Source organism: Muntiacus reevesi, chromosome 12, assembly GCF_963930625.1.
Source record: "Muntiacus reevesi chromosome 12, mMunRee1.1, whole genome shotgun sequence".
NCBI classification, from domain to species: domain Eukaryota; kingdom Metazoa; phylum Chordata; class Mammalia; order Artiodactyla; family Cervidae; genus Muntiacus; species Muntiacus reevesi.
The window spans coordinates 52,480,627-52,500,161 of NC_089260.1; the positions used below are offsets into that span (position 1 = coordinate 52,480,627).

At 38.0% G+C, this 19,535-nt stretch overlaps 1 protein-coding gene across 2 annotated transcripts in view; it reads right to left on the reverse strand.

Moving 5' to 3' along the window:
* The window catches only part of RAB2A (RAB2A, member RAS oncogene family), a 64,472-nt gene that overhangs the window by 22,788 nt on the left and 22,149 nt on the right, over positions 1–19,535 (reverse strand). For both annotated transcript variants that reach the window (XM_065903102.1, XM_065903101.1), the window contains 4 exons: positions 16,451–16,522; positions 6,929–6,996; positions 532–614; positions 16–108 (listed from right to left, as the gene is read on the reverse strand). In XM_065903102.1, coding sequence (XP_065759174.1) covers positions 16–108; positions 532–614; positions 6,929–6,996; positions 16,451–16,522 — 316 coding nt within the window. The remainder of the gene's footprint in view (positions 1–15; positions 109–531; positions 615–6,928; positions 6,997–16,450; positions 16,523–19,535) is intronic.

A 19,535-nucleotide genomic window follows, 5' to 3' on the forward strand; every position in this document is an offset into this window, starting at 1 on the left:
ATATAGTCTTTTTACCTTTTATTTCCAATAAGCATAATGACCATGTTGGAATTGGAATGCTGGCGGGCATCTTCTAACCAGGTTGTCAAGTGGTTGAATGTGTCTCTCCTAAACATAAATGATAATCTGAGGACTATTTTCAAAGTATTTTCCCTAGCGCTGTACAATGAACAGTATGCATTCCATTAAAGATTGCTTTTAGCCATATGCAATGATGAAACAAGAAACAGATTTTAAGTACAGTATCTGGAGTCACAGCTCAATGACTATAGTTCAGTTTAGGAATTAAATGTAACCTCACTTCAGGAAATTCCAACGTATAAATATCATTACCAAACTGATCAACTTGGGATGCTTATTTATATAAGACAGCAACTCAGTTACAGATTTCTGTAGGAAATTTAAATTTAATTCCAGATACACAAGCTTTAAAGGCAAGTAGGACACAAAGGCAAAGCTATACTTTTACTACTGATACTTGGAAAAACTCTCCGCGTTGCCCACTGAGCCGAACCATCTGCAAGTTCTCACCTTGTAATATCATACACTAGCAAAGCCCCTGCTGCTCCTCTGTAATATGACCGAGTGATGGAACGGAAGGACTCTTGCCCTGCCTGTGAGGAGAGAAGAAAAGTTTGAGAGCTCCCTTTAGTAAACAGCCCTCTGTGTTTCCTTATTATTCATATGTGGAATATATCGACAGCGAGAGAATGAGTACATAAAAGGAAAAGAAGAAATCCTAACTTCACCAGTTTTAGGAAAAAGTCACGTAATACCACTACTGCTCAAGTCAACCATACGCACATGCAATCCACACCCTGCCACCCCCCAAAACAAGACCTCGAAACCTTTTTTGGCAATCCCTGACAACCCAATTTACTGAATGGCTTCACAATACATGAATCATTATTAGAACACAGAATGGACTCCTAGCAACTAAGCTCTGAAGACAAATTTGAAAGGAAGCAAATAACCCAGAGCCTCACATTTGAATTCAATAACCCACTCCCTGGGGCAGCTGTTGACACTAGAATAAATAAAGTCCATTGTAAATAAATGATGAATGACATCTTTACGCCCACCATCTGCTGGTGTAAAGGTTGTTGGAAGGCCAAGGATGCAGATTTTATCAGTTATATCATAAACTGCAGTGAGCTTTCAACAGTGATCAGATGGAATTCTTTGAGCAATCATTTTATTATGAAAAACAGAAAATGGTTCTGAATTTATGTAATTCTTTTCTCTACACTTAATCAATTTTCTCTGTATTTGATATATAATATTTGTCAAAAGGCAAGAGGACATAAAGTCATCTTAATACCCACTTGTGAAAACAGACTTCAGAGATACTAGTTAATTTCTCTCTTCTACTAGTGGCATTAATGTTCTGCTTTTTAAGAAAGGGTGGTGTGGGATGTCTTTTGCCTCTGAATTTAAAATTGGGGACAGTTCTTATCGAAAATAACTTTTCATTTTTAATCATTTCAACCTTTGAGAAAAAAATGGCATGTAAATTAAGTACACAACAAAGTCTGCTTTCACAATTTTTTAATTAAAAATCTACTAACTCCTTGCATTCTGAGTTCTGATTTTCCAGTGTAAATATTCAGTCCTTCCCACCCTCAGAATGCACATGGACAGCTCGGGTTCTGCCCTGTTCTAGTAGTAATACTCAAGTGCTGTCACTGTGGTTCTTCCTATCCTCCACCTAGCACTGGGTCTGGCAAACACTAGACATGCAGAGAAAGCCTGCTGAGTGAAAGAATGAATTCTAATGTCTTAGGCAAATGCACAAAACGATTATCACTTCATTCTGATGTCACATCCATATTGATGTCCGCCTAAATGAGTGGACATTAGTAGGTCCTGACATACTAAGATTCAGTAAAAAAGAACTTCTCCCAGTGGAAACTAAAGAATGAGACCTTCTTTTGGTAACTTAAAAATAATTCTGGCAGTATGTTTTGTGAAAAATTAGATACTGAGAAAGCCATCACATAAAAGGGTTGTAAAAACAGCCAACTCGTTTCACAGAGTTTGAGGTTAAAACACTAGATACTAGCTGGAAGTATGAAACTACTTACAATTATTTTTATATAATTTATTGAGACACAGCTTTCAAAAAAAATTCAAATCCAAGTTCAAAAGGCAAGCCTTATGGGAATTTCCTCTTGAACTGGTTAGTATGGGAAAATGAAGGACTAGATTTTTAAGAGATTTACTTCACTGTGAATGATATATACCAAGGAAGGATTATGTGGTAAACAATACAAAAAAGGTAAGTATCTTATGTGTTCAAGACGAAAATCAAGTTTAGAGCTCTTCTATATCCTAAGTCTATACAAAGAGCAAACGTAAAAGTTCTTTAAATCGACCTTGGTGGCATCTTTTGTGGGATGAATTAAAATGAATATAGTTGACCCTTGAACAACATGGTTTTGAACTGTGTGGGTCCACTTATATGTGGAGCTTTTTCAACGGAAAATAGTCTGAGGTTAGTTGAATCCACGAACATGGAAGAACCGGGGATAGGAAGAACCATGGAGAAGAAGGGGCAACTATATAACCAGATTCTTGAGCGTGGAGGGTTGGCAACCCTAACCTCACACTGTTCAAGGGTTAACTACATTGCTACAGATCGTCCAGAAGAACTATACTGAGATCTAAAACTTCAGGGTTTATAGTCCAAATAAGAAATAGTAAAACGGAAACAAACTTAGGAAAAGCACATATTTGCATATCACTTCCATTCCTCCTGAGTTGTTCTACAAAGAACAAACATATTGCAATATGGAAATAAGGTATATTATGCATCACTCTACACTAAATCCACTGGATCTGGATCCTGCCATAATTACAAAATCAAACAAAAATTCAACCAAAAAAATGACATTCCAACTGACTGTCATGAATGCAGCTATGTATCTTAAAATCTATGATTACTCTGTAATAAGCAAAGATCAGTATTCAGAAGTTTCTTGAGACCGGACTTGTAGGAACAACATCCCATACTCTGGCCTACTGAACAACTAACTGCAGAAAGCTAGCCCAATGGTTAATTATCTTGATCATATTAAAGCAAAGTAATCTAGTCTTTAAAAAACACTTTAAGGTAAACCTGTCCAAAGTGTGGTCAACTGATACTGTTTTAAGTGAAAAGAAAATCAATATAGGATATATAGATGTTTTTCATCCTCTTCACTATAAGATGGTGGCTTAAAGAGATCTTAGAAGTTTGAAACTGAACAAGATATAGAATTATTTGTAGAAAGGGATTCCTAATAGCAGCTAAGGATATAAAGATTCCCCCAAATTGGCTTCCCTATGTGCCTTTCCGTTGGTAACAATTTTTGTAGTAACCAGTTTGGTAATTTAACTCCTCCTCCTCTTCTGTTACCTCCATTAATATACAAGTCTACATGCATCAAACTAGTGTTCAAAAATCTTTACCCTGAATGTAAATCCTAACCTCTTGGGCATCTGATTTCTATTTGTTTCTCTAGAATTTTATATTATTATTCAATAAAAGTCTTATTCATACAGCCATTTTTTCCCTACTGGTATACTATCCATATTCTGAATATTCCTGCTTCTGTGACTCTATTTTAACTTTGTCTGAAAAATTTTCTCCTCTTTCTACTTCCCCAATATCTATTCCCTCTGAGGACCAGTTCAAGCTCCATAACCCTCTCACAAAGCTAGGAAGCTTGTCCACCACAGCCTATACTTAGCATTTTCCCCTTCATGTGATCATTTGGGTCTAATACTATTGATTAGATAAAATGAACACACTATTCACATGCTTATCTTTTTTCCTCCTTAGATCTCCTTGAGGGATAGCCCAATTCAGAATACTGAAGTTTATTTATAGCAGACATTCAAATATGTCATCTTCAATGATCCCAAACAGCCAATAAAGTTAGAAAATTAAAAGTTGTGAGAATCAATACTACAGTAATACCTTTTAGTTTCATTGTTAGTCATTTATCTAACAACTCCAGTTACATGGAACACAGCTGACAGCTAAAAAGAAAAAAGGATTTCTAAGTAGCCAACTAAGCTGTCCAGGGCCCAAACAAGGAATCTCAGGTACTTTACTCAACTTAAAAATCTACACCTGTGATCAAGGACTGCTGTTATCAAGGAAAAAGATTCTGAAGTTTACATGCAAGGGTAAGACTTCTGGTTTGGATGACTGCAAGATTAACAAGAATAACAGTAATTTTTAGGCTGTCTTAGTGTCAACAGCAAGGATGGAGAAAAAGTCAACCGGGACTATTTAATTCTAGGTTTTTAAAGGGAATTTCATACAGAAACTTAAGAAGATTCTGAGAAGAGAAATAAAGGTTGCAAAGATCTAAGAAAGAAGAGATGTTGAATGCTTTGACAAATTTAAGAGTATTTACTTTGAAAAAAGACTTCAGAGGATATAACTGCTGACTTCAGATTCTTTTAACACTGTCATGTAAGAAAATGGAAGATCACGGGAGGTAGACATTAATGTAGAGCGACTTCAAGTAAAGTATGCAAGGCACAATGTATGAAAAACATATTAAAGAATAGTAAGTAGTTTAGTTTACACTCCAGTGAAGGATTTGGGTTGCACAAGAATGTTTTATTAGCTAAGGAAGCAAACTGGTTTCTGTAAAACAATCACTTCTGGAAAAGAAGAGAAACTATTAATACAGAAGTAGAAAAGATTTCCTTTTGGTTAGAGATCATTAATTAAAATCTCTAGGAAAGAAGGGAGTTTGCGTATTTTATTTTTCTCTTTTCTGTGCAGTTTTGAAGTCACATTGCTTGAGAGAACATAAATCCAGAAAGTTATGAGATGCTACAGGTTGGGGGTGGGGGAAACACTAAGAAATGGTGAATGCATAAATCTGCACTGCAGAAAGAGGAAACAAGAAAGCATAAAAACAGAGTTCCATATATGATTCTCAAACAGAGCAAGACAGAGATTTAGGGTTTCCCATTTTGGGATGACTGTGTGGCATATAGGAAAGATGAAGAAACCTAGGTCTCACGACAGTCTTCAGAAATTCGCTTGGCGTTCTTAAGAATCCAGTCTGTGAGACTGAATATTCTTCAAGATATCTTCTTTCAGTAATGGCTATTAAAGGTGACAGGTGAGACACTAAGACTGTAAGATTAGGGGAAAAAAAAAAAAAGACCAGGGGCATGCGGCAGTAAAATTCCCTGTATTTTCCATTTCATTTACTAGTTTAGAGATACGCTGTTTGTTGTCCTAAACCTTTCGGATTTTCTCAACTGGGGTTCAGTGAAGACTTAAGTCCTAATTGCCCTAAGGCAGGGGTGCTTACAGTGGGATACCTGGACCCCTGGGAGTCCCCGAGACTCCTGAAGGGCCCATGAGGTCCTCCATTCTCCAACTACCTATTTGTGTGAGGTTGTATTCTCTTCATCAGTTCAGTTCGGTTGCTCAGTTGTGTCCGACTCTTTGTGACCCCATGGACTGCAGCATGCCAGGCTTCCCTGTCCATCACCAACTCCTGGAGTTTACTCAAACTCATGTCCATTGAGTCAGTGATGCTGTCCAGTAGCAAACTGGGCACCTACTGACCTGGGGAGTTCATATTTCAGTGTCCTATCTTTTTGCCTTTTCATACTGTTCATGGGGTTCTCAAGGCAAGAATACTGCAGTGGTTTCCATTTCCTTCTCCAATGGACCACATTTTGCCAGAACTCTCCACCATGACCCATCCATCTCGGGTGGCCCTACACAGCATGGCTCATAGTTTCATCGAGTTAGACAAGGCTGTGGTCCATGTGATTAGATTTGTTACTTTTCTGTGACTGTGGTTTTCAGTTTGTCTGCCCTCTGATGGAGAAGGATAAGATGCTTATGGAAGCTTCCTGATGGGAGAGACTGACTGAGGAGGAAACTGGGTCTTGTTCTAATGGGCGGGGCCATTCTCTTCATAGACTTCAACAACACAACACACAAAAGACTTGATGCAGAGGGCGACATAAGAATCCAGCTGTCTTCTACTAAGCAGAGTGTAAAGACAATTTTCAAAATGTAACAAAATGACACTCTTCACACTGGAAAACAGATTTTTGTCTTGGGAAAACGGTCAATTTCCATAAAAATTGCATTTTTTACCCTAATATACAATGAGTTTATCAGGGTTATTCTACAATCAATCAATAATGAACTGTTTAATAAGTTTCTCAGCCTTAAACTCTAGTGATAGTGATAGCTATAAGCCACATAAGCAAAGGCTCTTTGTGGTCTCTACATATCAATTGTATACAATAAAGTACTTCTCTTTTATGCAGAAGATGGGAAAATAAAGAAAATACTCATGCAAATAACTTTGTGTGGTTCAGACGACAAACTGCCATTAAAAACTATGTGACAGGATATTGAACTGGTATTCGAAATACTCATGCAAATAACTTTGTGTGGTTCAGACGAGAAACTGCCATTAAAAACTATGTGACAGGATATTGAACTGGTATTCGATGAATGTAAACGACAGAATTGGTAGCAAGGTAGCATCAAGTGCTCAGGACTAAATCATATTTTTAGAATAAACCAATAAACTATCAGATCAAGTGACTCTAAGGTACTGACATTCATATATTTTAATTCTCATATATACTTTAGACATACTGCTTGTTTTTCTTAAAAACACAGTTTCTGAAGCATTTCTATTTAGATCCCATAGCCTGAGCATTTGCTCAAATATGTTCCCCTACACCTGACACCTAGGGTACCGCTGTTGAAAATATTGCATGATAAAAATGAATCTTTTCTGTTATCACATTTTATGTCACGGTTGCAGGTGTCTAACAAACCATAACAGTCATAAAATAACATTAAAACTGAACAAACACACAACAATGTACTTTTATAAAATAACTTTACTGAGGTCATACAAGGTATCTGCGCTATACTTACCGTATCCCATATCTGAAGTTTTATCTGTTTTCCATCAATAGTTATCATTCGAGCACCAAACTCAACACCTGAATAGAACAGAAAATGTTTTGTTAGGCAAATTAGTAGGAATATATTTCACATTTAAGGATTTTTTTTAAAAAAGGTATTTCTAGGACATGCTATGCCAAGTGATACACAGATTAACAATACATCTTCCATCCTTAGAAAATGTATAAGTTAAGGCAGAGGTATTCATAAGACATAGGCTACGAATATAATTAAACACTAAGATATCTGAGTCTTGTGTAGTCAAGACACCAACTGTGGCCTTCATGTTTTGCAGGCTCAATAATGTTAAAAATAATTAGACATGAGATTCAAGAACCAATTTCTTTTTTTTTTTTTTTTAAGAACCAATTTCTTAAAAACTATTAATGTGGTTTAACAATCACTAAAATGGATAGACGAATTTCAACAGCATAGTCTTAGTTCCATCACAGGTTATCAACCAGGAAAGAAATCTCCAAGTTCATTCACTAGAGATGACACTGTTTAAACATATTTTCAGACATTGCACCATGAATAAATACACATAGAAGCATACAGTTTTATATAAATGGGAACACACAAATGCTGTCCTGAAATTTGCTTTTCAGTCACTATGTCATAAACATTATTCCATACCATGAAGTACTTTTACAATAAAAAAATTATATAAAATTATACCATTATTTTTAATGGCTACATAATAGTCTTGTGTGTTATGTATCTTTAGATATACATGCATTTTATTAAGTTGGTACTCTATTGCTACAAATTTTGGTTGTTTTCAAATCTTCACTAAGTAGTTAATGCTGAAATGAATTTTTTGCATATATTTTTCAACTTATGATGATGATTTTTGGCAAATTGCAGGAGACAGGACTGCAGGTTAAGGAAATACAAACTTTACACTTATCAGCTTACTACTTTGGCTTTTTTCCTTGCATTTACCATCTTTTGAAAATACTCATTCAATCATCAAAATAGGAGGAGGAGAAAAAGAGGAGCTAATTTCAGAAGAGCAAACAGCTGTGAAGGAGACTCTGCAAGAAGTCTATCACTTACATTACACCAAATCATTACTGCTTGGAGTGTGTTCTTTCAGTATTTAGATCAGAGTCAGGGTGACGGGGAGACACACATGGTCCCCAGAAACCAGATGTCATCCTGGCAGAAAAGCAGCTTTTAGTTGCCCAGGGAAGGGCACGCTGCCCAGTGCCAGAATTTCATTTCAGCATCTCCTATAATTCCCCCAACTGTGATCAGGAAGGTGAGATAGAAAGGTGATTTACCCTTCCAGGATATGTAACTTGATTGAGTTTTTATTCTGTATTTTATTATTTATTCCATATTAGGTGTAAAGTCAATACAAAGAAACTAATGGTATGTTTCTCAGACTCAGAAATACAGGAAAAGCACAGAGAAAAGACCTAGGAGTTAGGATATACTAGAAAGAAAAATGCAAAACTGTATAATTAACCTCATATAAAACCACTACAATGTTTACACATCTACCTATCTATATGCATATAGTCATATACCATCTATGCCACAGGATGGGGAGATACCCAAAACAACAATCCACCAGCTTACTCAGTGACATGAAAATGAGTGGCTCAGGAAAGAAACTTGTGGCTAAGGACGGTACAAATGCTCTTTGAAGTGCCCACTATTTAAAAGGAATGTCCTAAAGCACAAAATTCTACAGATAGCAAGACAGTTGACAAAATGGAAGCCTTTTCATGAATCTATTGTAGCCACAGAGAGAAATCCTGTTTTTCCTCCCATTGTAATATAAAGGCTTTTAACCACAATCCAAAAACATCTGCATTGCTCAATGGGATTCAAGATTTCTTAAATCCAATACATAATGTCAAATTTGACGAAAAAAACAATGGTGAATTAGAAACAGACCCTTGACTGACACCATGGATGGGTAGGCAAGGCAATCAAGGACCAGCACCCTGAGCAGAGGGATGAAGGTACTCAAACTGACTGGCAAACATTCCATCCTTTGACGGGAGGATGGCTGTTATGGTTTCTGCTTTCCAGCCTCTTAGGATGCTTCACTCCTGCCCATTTCCAAGTCCATGTCCCCACCCTCTTGTGGATTCTACATAAAACTCCAGACACTCTAATAATTCCCTCTGCTTAACTTAACCCACAGCTGAGTTTTGGCATATTTAGCCCTTTATTCAAAGTATATATACACAGAGACTACTGACACTTAAAAAGTCTTCAAATATTTTGCCTATAAAAACATACCTAATTTTATTTTTTTTCCATTTATTTTTATTAGTTGGAGGCTAATTACTTTACAATATTGTAGTGGTTTTTGTCATACCTTGACATGAATCAGCCATGGATTTACATGTATTCCCCATCCTGATCCCCCCTCCAACCTCCCTTTCCACCCGATTCCTCTGGGTCTTCCCACTGTACCAGGCCTGAGCACTTGTCTCATGCATCCAGCCTGGGCTGGTGGTCTGTTTCACCCTAGATAATATACATGTTTTGATGTTGTTCTCTCAAAACATCCCACCCTCGCCTTCTCCCACAGAGTCCAAAAGTTTGTTCTGTACATCTGTGTCTCTTTTTCTGTTTTGCATATAGGGTTATCGTTACCATCTTTCTAAATTCCATATATATGTGTTAGTATATTGTATTGGTCTTTATCTTTCTGGCTTACTTCACTCTGTATAATGGGCTCCAGTTTCCTCCATCTCATTAGAACTGATTCAAATGAATTCTTTTTAATGGCTGAGTAATATTCCATGGTGTATATGTACCACAGTTTCCTTATCCATTTGTCTGCTGATGGGCATCTAGGTTGCTTCCATGTCCTGGCTATTATAAACAGTGCTGTGATGAACATTGGGGTACATGTGTCTCTTTCAGATCTGGTTTCCTTGGTTTGTATGCCCAGAAGTGGGATTGCTGGGTCATATGGCAGTTCTAATTCCAGTTTTTTAAGAAATCTCCACACTGTTCTCCATAGTGGCTGTACTAGTCTGTACTCCCACCAACAGTGTAAGAGGGTTCCCTTTTCTCCACACCCTCTTCAGAATTTATTGCTTGTAGACTTCTGGATAGCAGCCATCCTGACTGGCGTGTAATGGTACCTCATTGTGGAAAAACACACCTAATTTTAAAACCATGTTATATGAAAATCAAGACTGTTTCTAAAGCAGGAAAATACAGAAAGACTGCCATTTTAACTTCACGTATTAACAGAGTCAGGACAGAAAACAAAACAAGAGGCCAAGAAACTAGTTTTAAAAGGCTACTACTATATTATCCAGGAATGAGATAAAAAACTGACAAGCACAGTTGATTACTAAAAAACTATGATTTCTGTTTTCCTATCAAGTGAAACAGAAACAAAGAAGTCAATTTTAGCTTCAAAAACATAACTCTTTCCAATTTACCTTCTCATAATTGGGTTCATACAGTGCAGGCTTTACTTTTGTATTCTATGTGGTAAAAGAAAATGCTCAAAGCTGAAGTGTCCTAGAAGTTTTAGAAACAAACAAAAACCCAAAACCTCACACATCTCCTCTGGACTGTAAAAATTTTAGATCGTTTTAGTTAAGTATATATTTGTACATGTGCGTGGGTATCTATATGCTTAAGAAGCTTATTTAGAAAGTTTTATTTCTTTTTTATGAGATAAACCATCATCCCCTACGCCCTTGAGCCTCTCTTCCCAGGTACATTTTCAATTAACAGTCAATTCTGGCTGCCAGAGAAATTATCTGTGGAGCCAAAGGCCAGGCCTCATTTACCTGACACTGTCAGGGAGTGATGCTTATTTTTTCAGATGTTACTCACTTCCAACCTCCCAGGACAAAACACTCTGAGCGTAAATACACACTTTCTAAACTACCTCTGGATCGTGATTATCCTTGTAGAGTAAGTGCTTGCATCCTTGCATAGTAAACATTTATGTAGTATTTAACAATAGATACCAACTAATTGTGGGACCCTGAGCAAGTTACTGTATCTCTTCTGTTTCAGTTTTGATTTGTAAATGGTAATAATGATACCATTAATCATTAATACCCATCTCATAAAATTTCTTCAAGATTAAGAGTTATTACATATGTGGAATCTAAGAAATGATACAAATGAACTTATTTATAAAAATGAAAATACAGGCACAGAAAACAAACTTGCGGTCATCAAAGGGGACGGGGGCATAGACATCAATTAGGAGTCTGGGATAAACACAGACACACTACTGTATATAATATAGGTAAACAACAAAGACCTATTGTATAGCACAGCACTCAAGATCTTATAATAACCTATAATGGAAAAGAGTCTGAAAAAGAATATATGTATGTATATATGTATAACTGATTCACTTTGCTGTAATTTGAAACTAACATAACATTGTAAGTTAGTGACACTTCAATTTAAAATAAAGTTACCACATGCCTTAGTTACCATATACTCATTGCCTGGCACACAGTAAGTATTTTGTATGGATCCATTATTATTTCATACTATACTCCAAGATTTCTAACTAATGATGACACGTCACTCATGAGGTGACTACTGATGACAGTCCCAGTGAAACAGGACCCCTGCCAGAGCCAGGGCACGTGGAGGTGTGGAGGCAGAGTGAGGCTCCTCCCCTGAGATGGCGCTGCCAAGCAGACAGCAGGGCTGGTATCACGTTAACAGCCATAAGGAGCCTTCCTGAGACCATCTTGAGAAAAAAAAGGATCTACTCCTGGAACTTAGAAACTGCAGAGGTTCAAAACAGAGACCGGTGGGAAAGAAGGCTGATACTCCTAGAAATAAAACTATAGATACTAGCAAAAACAAAAGGTATAGATATTAGCTAAGAAAAAATTATGACTTATAGATAAGGCCAAAATGTCTACCTAGAACATGCAAAATAATTAAACAATAGTAATGGTGGGAAAAACCTGTTTACAATAGCAACAAAATCCATAAAATACAAAAATAATGTAAAAGCACAAGACCTTATGTAAAACTTCACTGAAGAGCATTTTAAAAGCCGGAATAAAAGAAAACATCTTATGTGTATAAATAGCTAATTTTAATACAGTAAAAACATAAACTGTCTCCAAACTAGTCCATAAATTTAATATATTTCCTACCAAATTTTAAAAGCCTCACTAAAAATTTTGCAATTTGGCAAACAGACTAAAGTTCAGCTGGAGAACAAATATACAAAAATAATTAAGAAAATTCAGAAAATTTTTTAGAAATTTAGAAAATGTTTAGAAAAGGTAAAACGTCAATCACACATTAAGTATCTAGAAAGTGACTGTAAATGCCAGTATGATACTGCCTCATGAAGTAGAAAAAAAAAGGAAGAGAAAGTCCCCAAACAGGCTGACATACATACAGAGATTTAGCAGATAACAAAGGCTAAATCAAATAGGAAAGAAAGAATGGCTGATTTAATTAATGGTGTGGGGCCACAAGTTATGTAGGGATTAAAGAAAATAACCTACATGACCATATACCAGATGAAGTATAAATTTATAGTATGAGAATATTTTAAAGAATATGCATATAATTCATATACATGAAAGGGCATCCCTTTCTTAGTAAGACTTGAAAGTCGTAACAAAAAGCATCAATGAACTTGAATAAAGAAAACTAGTAGTAGAGAGGGCAAAGATAAAAACACATAATTCAAAGAAAAGACACAGAAGTGTTTCTCAAACATATTTTAAAAAGTTCAGCCACACTAAAAACTAAAGAGTTGAAAAGTCAAATAGCAACTTTTCTCCCTCCAATTCACAAATATTAAAGCCATTCATAAGCTGCAGTCACAGCAAAGAACAGGTACTTTAGGACATCCGTGGAGGAAAAGCAAATGAGAACAGCTTTGTATGTGTGTTTATGATATATTTAAAAACTCTAGAAGGTGATACACATACCAAACTCTTCACCGTGGTTGTGGAGGGGCAAAGGCAAGTTTACATGGGGAATTTAACCTTCTTTGGATTTTTACAGTGTTTTCATAACAATCACAACCTGTCAGGAAAATATCTTTATGTTCTAAGATCAGGAAAATGGTCTTTGTTAGATCTGAACCAGATGTTCACAAGGTCTTTTAAGCTATCTTTCTAGTTCTTGGCAATGACATTCTAAATAACTTCATCAGCAAATTGAACCCCAAATAAATGAGGCATAGTTTTAATTGGTCTCTTGTGGGGCACCTGATATGGGAAACGATACCACCTTTTCCCCAAGAGTATACTTTCACTTTCAGTAGTCACTTCTTAAGAGGCTGACGGTTTAAAGTGAGGAGGAGAGGAAGCAAGGTGTAATGAACATGTAAATGGCCTAGCTTGTGGATCAGTATTTGTCAGACTGTCCACTAGTAGGTAGTAAAATAAACACAGTGGGAATGAGTGGGCTATAACGAATAGGAGGGACAAAGCAGCAGAGGGTGTACACAGGAGTAATTATAATGACATAACTATAAGGCTTAGAATTAAAGCTGGGTAAGGGGAGAAGTAAGAAAGCAAGAGGGGTGAGAGTACAAAGGTGGCGGAATCAATGGATTTACACCTGATGGGGTAAATAAACTTTTAGTGTTAAGAACTAGAAGGTGTGTGAGCTGAAAGGACGGCAGGGGTGGTCAGATAGCCAGTCACAAGAATCCAAGACTCTGGAGTAGCTCCAGATGCTGCTGACAGAAAGGTCCTGGGCGAGACTGTGCGGGCAAGGAGCTCAGTGGAAGCAGGATCACAGAAGAAGCGCAAGTAAAGGAAGCGAGGGGCCAGGATGTGTGCGGGCGTGTGCACAGGGTCAACAATATGAAGCCTATTTCCACCTGGGGAATCCACACACATATTCACAAAAGCCACTGGTCCAGTGATTCTCAAGCCTTTAATGCTCATGTGAATCACCTGGAGACCCTGTTGAGATGCAGAAGGGGAGCCAGTAGATCCTGTAACCGGAGAAGGCAATGGCACCCCACTCCAGTATTCTTGCCTGGAAAATCCCACAGACGGAGGAGCCTGGTGGGCTGCGGTCCATGGGGTCGCTAAGAGTCAGACACAACTGAGCAACTTCACTTTCACTTTTCACTTTCACGCACTGGAGAAGGAAATGGTAGCCCACTCCAGTGTTCCTGCCTGGAGAATCCCAGGGACGGGGGAGCCTGGTGGGCTGCCGTCTATGGGGTCGCACAGAGTCGGACACGACTGAAGTGACTTAGCAGCAGCAGCAGATCCTGTAACAACCCTCACACAATGCTGATGCTGCTGGTCCAGAGGAACAGCCCCTGAGTCATCCTCTGGATGGCAAGGCTGGGATTTGGATCCTCGGTGAAATTGTGCCCAGGAAGCTATTTATAGATGGCTCTTTGATTCCCACCATAACAATTCTCACTGAGATAGCAGTCAAAGGGTAAGGAACATTTTATATAGTCTTCTCTTGCCTTTTATTTCCTCTTTGCTATCAGTTAATAATTCTTCATCACGACCCAACCTTAACCTTGTCACCTTTCTCTATTCATCAAGCAAAAGGTAAGTATGCAACAGAATCAAGACATTGCCTCATGCCTACTTTAGCAATCATTCTACACTCCTAGAAAAAGTATGTACTAAGGACCTTCTAAATTATTTCTATGTCAGAAAAATAAATTCTTGTGATGGGTGTCATGAGTATAGTAGTTGGCATCCAACCAGAAAAACCTAAATCATACTTAAGTATTTAAAACAGAGGGGATTTAAAGTAGGGAACTGGTTATGTTGAAGGCAGGGCTGAGAAACCCAAGGAGCAGAAGGTAAGGCAACCCAGAGATCAGGAACAGCCGGAAGCGGCTGCTGTCCCCAAGCTGGGGGGCAGAGAGAGAAACCAGGATTTCCAGAGCCCAGGAATCAGACCACCAGAGACCCTGACAGGCAGCGACTTGTACTGAAGCCATGGAGGACACACAGTAAACCCTGGCAGAAAGGGGAGAAGACCCTCAGCTTCTTTCTGCTTTGCTCCTCCGAACTCCCAGGGCCTCCCATCAGTGAGATCAGAGGGAAGCCGGCCGGTGCAGTTACATGAGTTATGGTTTGCTGAGAACTCCCTCCGATCTACTTCCCCATCTCTCTTCACAGCAAAGCCTGTCCTCTGACAGCAATGAGGCTCAGGCCTATCCTCCCTACTGGGTGTGCTTCAATGAAAAGGAAGACACTTTTGACAGTACCCTATAAAAAAACAACTGGCTGTCTCGGGACCAAGTCATGCCTAAGAGGTGGCCTCAAGGTGCAGACCTATTAAAGAGCAGATCCCTACAAAAAAGGAGCTCCCCCAAGTTAAAACGCATCATGAGAACCAGCAGGAAAGAGCAGCACCTGTCTTACCCATCATCAGCAGACATAATTAAAACTACCAAGATGAAAATGGTATCTGCATGTTCTTACTGTAAGTAGCCAGTGAGGAAAGATGTTTAATACATGCACAAATACATTAGGCTTGACTGAATATCATCAACTGATCTAACAATATGATTTATAAACTGTATCTTCGATTTGGTACTTTAACAATACACAGGACATGAGAATCAACTTGTTATGAATTGTGAGTTAATGATACCTTATAGAAAATAAGCAGTCACTGGCTGAAAATACACATTAAGCTATTAGCTGTTAAGTTTAACTAGATTTCCAATTACCTTATTTATATATGGTTGACTAATCTCTATTGCAGCCATAGAAGAAGAAATCTAGATTCTTTAGCTTTCGGGGTGTAATTTTTTAAAACAGATTAAGAACCCTGAAATAGCACACTTACTTAAAGTTTATAGTTTTTCACTTAATTTTATACTTTTGCATATCAATGAATATCACTAAAAACAACCAGTAGAGCTAACAGTAATAACAGCTAAAATTTGTTGACCATCTCTTACCAGGAACTCTCATTTATTCTTCACAATTGAGGAAACTACAAAATGCTTGATGGTAGTTTTTCTGGATTAATAATTACAGGCTGGCCTGGAGCACTTACCACACTGTTAGGCACTGTTTCAATGCATCACATTTACTAACTAACTCACTGTTCGTAACGATTTTGTGAGATGGTCCTACTACTTTTCTCATTTTACAGACAAAGAAACTGAGGCATGGAGTGGGGAAGGGGTGTGTCCGGCTAGTGGCAGAGCCCTGATCCGAACTCCAACAAAACGGTTCACAGTCTCTGCTCTTACCCACCACTGTCTTGAGATACACTGAGATATACTATCTCTCAATCTTCTGTTTCATCGTTAAATACAATCAAGATCAAGTATGACTGTCTGCTGCATTCCAACCACTCTTACAGAGTTGTGTAATATCATTTTTACTGTAGATATAGATATTTTAAACCCAGTTATGGAGACTAAACTCCAGTACAGCAACAGATCTAGTTTCACTGATTTCTGACTCCTCACTAGCGCAATGAACCCTCTAGTATATTCTATGTCCACTACCCCAAACTTGTGAATGTGTCTCATCTCATATTTATAACACTTACCAATAGTAAGGTCATGCACTGGCTGAAACCTCTTGTCTGTAAACTGTAGCAATAAGCATGATTTACCAACACCTGAAAGTTAAAAGAAAAAAAAATTAAGAGGAAAATTCACAGAAATTAAGAAATACTTCATAAAAGCACTTAGAAGAGAGACATTCAGGGTTCCCAGTGCTCTGAGAGCAACGTGCCATGCTTTCTCAGTGCTATATCACTGATGTGAGTGAAAGGTGGTGACCAATCCAAAACCTCCTTTTCATCCTTCATGTTCATTCCAGCATTTCAGCCTGGAAGATGGGAGTGGCAGGAACCTCCAGAAGACAACCAAGCAGCCTCTACCACAGGACTCATGCACTCTTGCTTTTTCTGCAGTACTGAGAACATTTAAAAAACACAGCACTTTCCTCTTTTTATTTTACCTTGGTCTCAAAAAACAAAGAAACAAGAAATAAGTGTCTGGGATCTACTTTAGTGGGAAAAACTGCTTGTTCTATCTTCTGGCTGATTCACTTTGAAAGTGAAAGTCGCTCAGTTGGGTCCAACTCTTGACGACCCCATGGACTATACAGTCCATGGAATTCTCCAGGCCAGAATAATGGAGTGAGTGGCCTTTCCCTTCTCCAGGGGATCTTCCCAACCCAGGTCTTCCGCATTACAGGTGGATAGATTCTTTACCAGCTGAGCCACTAGGGAAGCACTGATTCAATTTGGAATCGACTTTAATCTGAATGGCATTCCTTCACTCTTATCATTGAAGTCTTGAATAACTTCCCAATTTTCAAGTTAAAGGCAAAATTTCTATATACATCCTACTTGCCCTCTGAGGAGAACTGAATATTGAATACCACACCACTTCCTACTCATTTTCAGGCCCATAACCTTCAGTTCAGTTCAGTTCAGTCACTCAGTCGTGTCCAACTCTTTGCGACCCCATGAATCACAGCACGCCAGGCTTCCCTGTCCACCACCAACTCCCGGAGTTTACTCAAACTCATGTCCATCGAGTTGGTGATGCCATCCAGCCATCTCATCATCTGTCGTCCCCTTCTCCTCCTGCCCCCAATCCCTCCCCATAACCTTACAGGAGACCAAATCTGCTTACTTGGTAGCATCATGCACTTATGAAACACAAAGGCAGTCATCATTCATTCATCCATTCACTTATTCAAAAAGTCTCTGCTGAATGCTATCACATGGAAAATGATACGCTTGCTTCCTTACAGTCTAGCACAGGGAGAGAAATTAAGCAGAACAAATGCCCAAATAATCTGTATGAACTGTAACTTAAAATAATTGTAAGTGCCATCTGAAACAAGAAAATAAAGTACTATGAAGAAGAGTAACAGAACAGACTTCATTTAGACTGAAGGGCTGAAGAAGGTCTTTCCTAAGTGACACAAACTGAACGGTTCAATGTCTTCTAGGTTATTCACTCAAATGAGAGAAGGACAATGAATACCTTGTCACTTGCTACCTGTCTTAAGGCAGAGAGGTCACTCAATAATTTTGCTGAATGACTGGCCCTAGTGTCAAGTGTCAAAATGAACAGTAACAAATCAAAGACAAATTCTGTGTGTGTGTGTGTATATATAGTGCTTTTTTTTTTTTTTAACTTTTGTTTCTTTTTTAAAAAGTTTTGGCCTTATGGGGCAGCATATGAGATATCAGTTCCCCTTGCGGTGGAAGCAAGAATTCTTAACCACCGGACCACCAGAGAAGTTCCCCATATGGTTGTGTTTTAGGAAGTATTTTATTTGTTCAAAGTTTTTTGAATGTTTTAAGATTCTAGTTAACTGAAAATAAGTTGGAATTTCAAAACATTTGACTTTTTTTCTCTTGTATTCTCTTTTACATTACAAAAGGCACAAACCATTAGATTTCTAATACCCCTTCAATAGCCTTGCAGGTCTAGGAGAGAAAGGAAAATTATTATTTATTAAGTGTTAAAGTACAAAATAGGTGAGCAACTGAGATATGAATCTTCCGTTCTGCTTTTAAAAAGAGACTTTAAAAGTAGTTTTAGGTTCACAGTGAAACTGAGCAGGAAATACAGCAAGTCCTCATAGCCTGCCTCCCCACGGGAGCACAGCCCCCTTCACCACCAGCCTTCTGCACCAGAGCTGTAACACTTGTCACAACTGATGAACCTGCCCTGACATACCATCACTCAAAGTCCACAGTTCATATCTAGGTTCATTCTAGGTGTTCTCCATCCTATGAATTTTACAAACGTATCATGTATCCACTGTTACAGTGTCACACAGAGTACTTTCACTGCCTTAAAAATCCCCAATGCTCCATCAGTCCTGCCCCCTCACCACTCATCTTTTTACTGCTCCGTAGTTCTGCCTCTGACTGTCATGCAGCTGGAATCATATGGTATGTAGCTTTTCCAGATTGGCCTCTTTCACTTAGCAATATGCACTTAAGATTCTTCTTTTTTCTTCATTTCTATTTTTAGCATTCAAAATTTCCCCATATGGTAGAGAAAAAAGTTATAATTAGAAATTACAGATTTTATTACTGAGGGACCTTAAGAATCATCTCACAGTCTGGTAATTACTTCAGTGATACAAGAACCTGAAGCCCTCTTCTTATCTCACAACAGAGTATGGATTGCTCTGGTAATAGCAATACCACTTAGTCTGACCAAGTACTGACTTCATTTTCAAGATACCATATTCTTTCTTCAGATAATCAAAGTATCTTTCAAAGCAGAGAATATATCCAAGTGCCACTATGGTGTTTCCCAGGTCTCCTTAGTCACCTACCTATTGATCATTTGTCAGGATCAGTTAAGTTTACAGATAGCTTATCTTATTCAATATATGTTGACTTATACTATTTTAATTCTGGATAAAATACTTGGGGTTTCTGGCTCACAATCACGAACACTTTTCCAAATTGCCAAATTGAATTGGTTAGGCTTTTTCTCAGTCCTCAATTTATTTGACCCAGAAACATAAACTGTTTGTGCCATCAAATATTTCTATACAATTTATCTACCTACAACCTCCTTGAAAATGATAATTTCTGGCTTTTTCAGGCTAGAATCATTTCCTTGGTCCCTTAATTCTGTGACAACTGC